Genomic DNA, 7,371 nt, shown 5'->3' on the forward strand with positions numbered 1-7,371 from the left:
TATTTATTAGTCAGACATACTGTCCACATTCTTGGGACTTCTTTAATCTTGCTTCTCAAAATCATTTTGGTGGTTTTTCATGGAATGCATCTCTTTTTCGATTACCCATGTGTTTAAAATCATTGCATTGATCACTTGTGTTTGTTATGTATCCAAAACTCAGTGGAATGCTAGCATATCTTTATCTAAATCCTTTTCCCCAGCTGGAGATTGCTTTAAAAAGAAAGCTGAGGACATTTGCTTTCAGCTTGTCCTACCTATGGCTTCTAATTTGATTTCTTCTTACTGGGGCTTGTATCTTTAGGTCATTTTTCTTGTTTCAAATTTTTCGTTGCAGTTAACTGTCTTTGTTATTGATTAATCGAATTGACAGGTGCAGATGGAATTCTTTGTGTAAGTTTTCAAAGGCATGATCCGGGTTTGAACCTCAACTGTTGTTTGATATGTCCAAAGAGGTAGACAGGGAAAAAACAGAGATATGGTTGCTGTTATCATGTGAAGAGATGTCATAGAGAACAAACCCCCCACAAGAATGTAGTTTTGTGAATTATATTATTTAAGCTAGATCTTTGGAGAGGAAAAATAACTATCTGTCTTATCACCTTATTTCACAACTCCCCCACCCCACCCGACACTCTTCCCCAGTTTTCCCAAGCCAACCTTTCCCGCGGCAGCTCCTCTATTTTGTCTGTGGATAAGCTTAAATTTAAGTGATAAAGTGAAGTGTTAGCTTTTGTGCTTGGTAAAAATTTTATTTTACTTTCCGTTGAAATTGGCGTGGAATGAGTTTTATATGGAGGAACATGGTCAGTGGTGATTTATATAGCCAACCCAGTTATTGTACTTTCCTTCAATATGGCTGGACTAGACCATTCTTTTTCAGCAGACCAGCATTTTTACCAAGTGCTCTCATCACTGTGTACTTCAGAATATTAACTTTTACTTTACAAATAAAGTGTGCGAATTAATGATTTTCAATAAGAGAGAATTGCACAAATCATGGATCCCAAATAATGCAAATTAGACCTTCAGTTTTCTCTCATTTCGAATCTTCTTGGAAAATTAGTTTATGTGGTTCGTCCTTTTGATCACCAGGAAAACAGAGTATTTATACGGAGGAAATGGTAGAACATAATTTCTTACTATAATTTTTTTGAAATATAGCAATCAAGGTCTGGGGGATGGAAGTTATTGGCCTTCAAAAGATTCTAACTCATTCAGTTTCTCACTTGTCTCCAATCAGAAGCGAATCATAACTTATTCTTAATGAGTTGGAAGTTTTAAAAATTATAATATTTTAACATGTAACGTAATATTATGACTGTGGGTCTAATATTTATCGAGATTTTAGCAGTTTTTATGCATTAATTTAGACGCGGTGTCAAAAGGTATGACTTCAAATGAACCTATACCCAATCTGTTACCTTCGCCTGCCTCCAACAAATAGATATGGTGAAAAGTAACGCAAAACCTTTATCCTCATAGAAAAGAGGAGGAACGAAGTGCAATTTGAGATTTAGTCATGGGGCAAAGTGTCGTACCAAAATGTTTTTGAGGGAGTAAAATTTTAAAATCTCAAAATATAAGTGCACGCATTGCTTAAAACCGCGGGAAGTTCTCCATTAGAACAGACAGTAAAAATGGAGGATTCAGGTGCAATTCTATGTCAAATCTCTTCGTTCAAGGATATGCTTGATCAGGTGCATACACACAATTTTATCTCATTTACTCTTTGTATGTGTGTATGCGTATGTAATTTCTGATTTCCTTCCTTCAGGTAAACGAAGAAATTGAGGCGAACATTCAGGTGACGAGAGAGATTGAATCGAAAATAGTGAAGTGTACGGAGATTGAAACCGCGCTGGCTGCTCGAGAATCGGAACTGACGAGAACCGCTTATGCGCTTCAGTTTGAAATCGCCGGCTTGATGAAAGTTCATGGTACTTATGTAGGGTTTATTAAGCTTTACGTATCATTCTGTTTCTGCTAAATTTGAGTGTTAATTCGTTCTTTTGGTTCTGTCAATTGCAATTTCTTTCAGATTTTTGCTTATATACTATTAATTCTATGCTCTGGATTCCTCACTCACATGAACGTGAAAAATAAATTAGTCATTCCAATTCTGTCTGTTGTTTTAGGTTAAAAACAAATAATGGATCGTGGTGGAACTTTGTTGCAGGATTAGGATAACCAGTTAGTAGTTTCGTTGCTCTTCCAAATTGGTTATATTCATGGCGTAGTTAGATTTTAGGCATAATACATAAATAGACACTCAAATTTGTCCTCAACTGACAAGTAAGAACTTCAACAGACAGTTCGATTTGGACTCAACCAGCAACTAAATGCTCCAACTCATCCTCACTATGTCTCGTGACATGACATAAATTTTTGATGTGTCTAGATGATTATTTTGTAATAAGTTGAGTGTTCAACTGACATGGCAGAGACAAGTTGAGGTATCTAGATGTGTATACTCAAAGTTGTTGGAGTGTTTATTTACCAACTAAGATCATGTTTGAGTGTTTGCGTTTGTATATGCCTAGGTTAAACTCTCAAGTAACTCGTGGTTATAAAATAGTTAAATCTCTTCCAAATTGGTTTTACTCATGGAGTGACTTGATTTGCAATGGAGTAACTCGTGGTTATACCTATTTCAAGAGGCTCCTAGTCTCTTCACATAGTTTTCTTGTACAGAGACCTTTGTTGTCATTGCTTTCTAATTTCTTCAGTTGTTTTTTAGCTGATTCAGAGGCCTCTCTCAAACATTTGGATGAAAAGATATGTTATCTAAGACGGAAGCGCGATGAGATACATGAGAGAATAAATAACAGAAGGTGCTGATCATAAACTATGTGACAGTTATAAGGGGCAGCTTATTTCTGTTGGCAAATTTTATCTAAAGTTAACTCAACTTTAGTGTTAATATTTGCAGGGATGAATTTGTTGCTTCATGCTTGGCTTTCCAAAATGAAGTTTATGTTGAAGATAATGACGAAATACACACTTTGCTCGCAGAAAAAGAGCGACTGCAGAATGAAATTCATAGTTTAGACAAGAAAAACAGAGCTTTGGAAAGCTCAACAGCAGCTTTTGTGGAAGAGGTTCTTGAAGAACTTCAGCAAACTGTGTCTGGTAACTTTGTCCTGCTGTTACATATCCTCTCCAGTTTACTTCTATTTTGGTGTTATTTCAGCTTTAGTTTTGCTTGGTATCTTTCATCATCGATATAATGCTCGATATCTATTATTACACCATTTTGAAAACTTGGTACTTATTGTCAAACAAGATCTTTTTTTCTTTTTCTCCTGGGCTTACTATTTAGGTTGTAACAACTTGAACTATCATTGCTCTTTTCTTCAGCAATTCGTAAGAACTTTGAATTGTGTATACTGGTTAAAGATACAACGATTGATGCTTCATTTCACAGCCGTAGGTTGTTCTAAATTGGAGCTCTGATGTGAATTGCAGCTTTAGAAGTTGAAATAAGATGTGGCAATATTGAGAATGAGAAATTGCTCAAGAATATCGATGAATTGAAGAAGACTTTATCTTCAATTATGTTGACTGGATTGCAAAAAATGGTAATCTACCCCAGCTTTACCTCCAACCTTTCATTTAGTAGTGCCATCTCTGACTCTTGTCTTTTCACATCTTCAGCAAGTTTCTGCAGTTGGTAATGTTTTTTCAGCTGCACGTTAACCGGTGATTGCTGTTCATGTCACTTGTATGCTGAAGTTGTACATGAAACTGTCAACAGATTAGTTCAAATGATTCTAAGAATGAATGCTTTTAAACCCCAAGTGAAATGTGGCAGAAGATAATGCATTGGTGCTGATGTTTTTCCTCTTTTAGTCAAGAGAGTGTTCAGATGAACATGTAAAAGATACAGCTCAGCTTGGAGTGTAAATCTGATCCACATTGCTGTGTTCTTTTGCAAATATATACTATGCAATGCAAAATTTACTCAGATGACATACAACAAAAACATACACAGTGAAATCTCATAAGTAAAATCTCCTAAAGTGTATGCAGATCTTTACCACTACCTCGTGAAGGTAGATATGTTGTTTCCGAAAAAACCAGGTGACATATCAGCAACAATGTTTATCTGCATATCTTTGTATATCAGCAACACAAGGGTCGTGCACTGTTCTACTTATTTGTACTGTTGCCCTGCAACTCCAACTCCCCACCCCCACCCCCCACCCCCCTTCCTCTTCTTTTTGACACTCCCTCACCCCATATTTTCATGTTCGTTTCCAGTAGAGTACAAATACTTGGAAAGAGGAACACTTGGATCAAGTTTGGCTCCTCTCCGTTACACGTTCCCTCTATTTTTTCAAATGCAGTGACACGTGGGCTTGTCGTATCCAAAATTTAAAGGTTTAGATTAATTTACTTTAATAAGCCTCTAATTAATCATAATAAAAAAATAAGTAAGGAAAAAAAATTCTAACTTTTATAGAAAAATCTCATTTTTCACTAATTTTCGCTCCTAAGTAATATCGTAATTTTCATGATACATCCCCATTTTCGTTGTTTCTTTATGTGACAAAATAAAATCAAATATAAAGGTGTAATGAGATTTAAAAAGAAATGCATGGTTAAAGAAGCAATAAAATAATTAAAAAGAAAAGAGACACTATTTAAAACATTTTATTTATACTACTATCTACTATACATTATCTTTTTCCTCTCCACATTTCTTTCATTTTTTGGCATAATTTTATTCACCAAAAGCTGTTTTTTTTTTTTAACTTAAAAAGTTAACTTTTCAAAAAAAAAATCCTGTCAAAGGTAATTTACAAGATTTCAGCCAAAAAATAAATAAAATTTACAAGATTTAATGTTATTTGTTAAAGTAATTCCAAAATTATAATCTAATTTTTTATTTTTTTTGAAATATCAGATTTTATCATATAATTTTCTTGCGTTATTTTTGTCTATCTTGTTGTGTCTTCTACGTATTTTTTTACTAAGGTTATTCGCGATTTGATTTATATTTTAAATAAAATTAAAATTAAATCAATCATATCAAAACATAATAAAGAAAAGTATAATTAAAGTAATAATATTAATGAGGGATCAAATTAGTGGAAGGTGAAATTTTTCTTATCAAAATCGATGAATTCCTTTCCTAACTTGTTCTTTTATAGTTAAGAGGCTTGTTAAAGTAAGTTAATCTAAATTTTTAAATTTTAAATATGACAAATATCGCTTATCTAAATATACATTAAAGAAAATGGAGGGAAGGTGCAATAGAGAGGAGCCAAAACCCTTTTAAGTAATACATTCTCGATGCTTCCTTCTTTCCAAATTATAGTTGTTATGTTTACTTTTTTTAAGGGTTGATTTGATCAATTTTTTAAATTCAATTAGAATATGTTAACTCAATATTTTACAATTATATAATACACAAAGATCATTATAAATTTATTTTTCATGTTAATTTGATTTTAAAATATAATTTAAATTATTAATCAAAGTTCATAATAATTTAATTCTTGAAAAATAAAATACAATAATTAATAATTGGGGACGGTGAAAGAATTTCCCCTGTTTGGTATGCCCTTTGCAACTTGAGCTAAATGGAAAATAAAGTCACTTTTGCGTTGTTCTTTTTAATCGCTCTAAAATTATCTAGCGTTATTGTGATAGAGTATCAACATATCATAACTTCATTATATGCACAAATATGAATCATTACAATAACAGTGGCTCATACGGACTTTTATCTACAATGGATCTTTCACTGCTAGTTCGTTTTGCGATCTGAATTTAGGAAAAAATTTATATAAAAAGATTTTATTTGGATATAATTTTAAATTGCCCAAAAAGGTAACAAAATATTTGGTAAAAAATTTATCATAATAAAGTATCGAACGATCATACTTTCAACTTATAGACATTAAAATCTACAACATGTGTCATGTATGTCGAGATAACGACGAGATAAATGAACATATCTTTATAACATGTGATATTAAGTTTTTCTAATTTACTGTGAGTATAAAAATCGCACGAGTGAGTATTGAGAAAACATTGACTTCTTCACATCAACCTCCAAGTACCTTGAATGGAGGGACTTATCGGGATTTATATTCTTATGCAATATGGAATTTTGGTTGAATCTGAACCATAACAATCAAAATAGTACTAGTTACACTTAATCATTAAAAACAACGTTAAATAATACAATTAAATATAAGCTTTTAATTAATAAAAAAGGGTCAAAAGAATGCTAAGTCTGCTGCTAAAGTATAATGACATAGACCAATCCGGGGTTGATATAAATTAAATGTGGGTGCTAGCTTTAATAAGGCTAATAATCTTACAGGTAATGGTGGCTGGCCCGATTCGAAATAATTGTGAAATATGAACAAAGTCAAATATGTTGTGTGGCCTTCAATTTTTTGTTGAAGGAAAGCTAGAAGTCGACTGCGAAAAAAAAAAAATTTAAGTATTTAATATGTCAATATAAATATTAGTAGTATGTTAGCCAACTGTGACGATCTTAATGTCCTAAAGAACATCCATAGTTGTTTATGAACATTTACGTACAATAGAAAGGTCAAAAATTCTTTAAAAAGAAGTAATATAATAGACTCTAATATTTTGTATATATACTTTAGTTTAACATAATTATCTCTATTACTCGAAAAAAAGAAAAATATACATATAAATAAAGGAATTCTTAGATAAACCTTTTCACCGAATAAAAGTTAATTATTAAATAATTAAAAAAAATATTAAACTTAATTGTAATAACAATAACAGAGAGAATGAAGATAGCAGTAGTACTTTTCTTGTTTCTCATTACTCATTTTTATGTACAATAGAAGGCTATATATACATAGAGAGTCAAATTACAAACTTCTCCACTAAGTCAATGGAAAAGCTTATTTTACAAGAATGCTTTTGCGCATCTTATTTTACAAGATTGCCTTGTGTATCTTGTCTTACAAGAATGCCTTGATGCATTCACATGGGCATCCATGACATATTATTTAATATCTAACATTAATCAAATATTTACTTCAAAGCTTGGTGGTGATTTTATAATTAACCAAACCAAATGATTCAAAGCCAAAAGAAAGTTAAGAAGTTGCAAGTTCGTGCAAGGAGAAGTGGTTTTTCTATTTTTTTTTTTTGGCAAAATAGTTTGGTGCACTCTTGCACTTGGTATGTTTTGTAAAATGAATACTTCTACTTAGACGTTTGTCATCTGAACCCCTCAACTCAATAAAATTCAACATTTTCAACTATTTGACTGTTCACCGAATCTATATGACATTAAAATTGCTGAATAGGATATGTCGCGTGACTACACGCGTGCATGAGCGAGTGAAGCAATATATTTATATTAAAATA

General features: G+C 32.2%; 1 protein-coding gene across 2 annotated transcripts; it reads left to right on the forward strand.

Annotated features, from left to right (window-relative positions):
* The first annotated feature begins 373 nt into the window (after positions 1–373).
* LOC107865869 lies at positions 374–4,198 on the forward strand. Of its 2 annotated transcripts, XM_016712062.2 has the most exons (6): positions 374–1,700; positions 1,778–1,940; positions 2,741–2,834; positions 2,933–3,132; positions 3,469–3,581; positions 3,658–4,198. In XM_016712062.2, exons 1-6 carry the CDS (start codon positions 1,641–1,643, stop codon positions 3,697–3,699), a joined length of 672 nt encoding a protein of 223 aa, XP_016567548.1. In that variant the 5' UTR covers positions 374–1,640; the 3' UTR covers positions 3,700–4,198. The 2 variants fall into 2 exon arrangements, with proteins under 2 accessions (XP_016567548.1, XP_016567547.1); XM_016712061.2 differs by having other exon boundaries at positions 3,469–4,198.
* The last annotated feature ends 3,173 nt before the right edge of the window (positions 4,199–7,371 follow it).

Source organism: Capsicum annuum, chromosome 3, assembly GCF_002878395.1.
Source record: "Capsicum annuum cultivar UCD-10X-F1 chromosome 3, UCD10Xv1.1, whole genome shotgun sequence".
NCBI lineage: Eukaryota > Viridiplantae > Streptophyta > Magnoliopsida > Solanales > Solanaceae > Capsicum > Capsicum annuum.

Coding starts and splice junctions, on each gene's coding strand:
- LOC107865869 (XM_016712061.2), top strand. CDS start 1,641: ATGGAGGATTCAGGTGCAATTCTATGTCAAATCTCTTCGTTCAAGGAT. Junction 1,941..2,740: donor CGGCTTGATGAAAGTTCATG/GTACTTATGTAG, acceptor GTTGTTTTTTAG/CTGATTCAGAGGCCTCTCTC. Junction 3,133..3,468: donor ACTTCAGCAAACTGTGTCTG/GTAACTTTGTCC, acceptor TGTGAATTGCAG/CTTTAGAAGTTGAAATAAGA.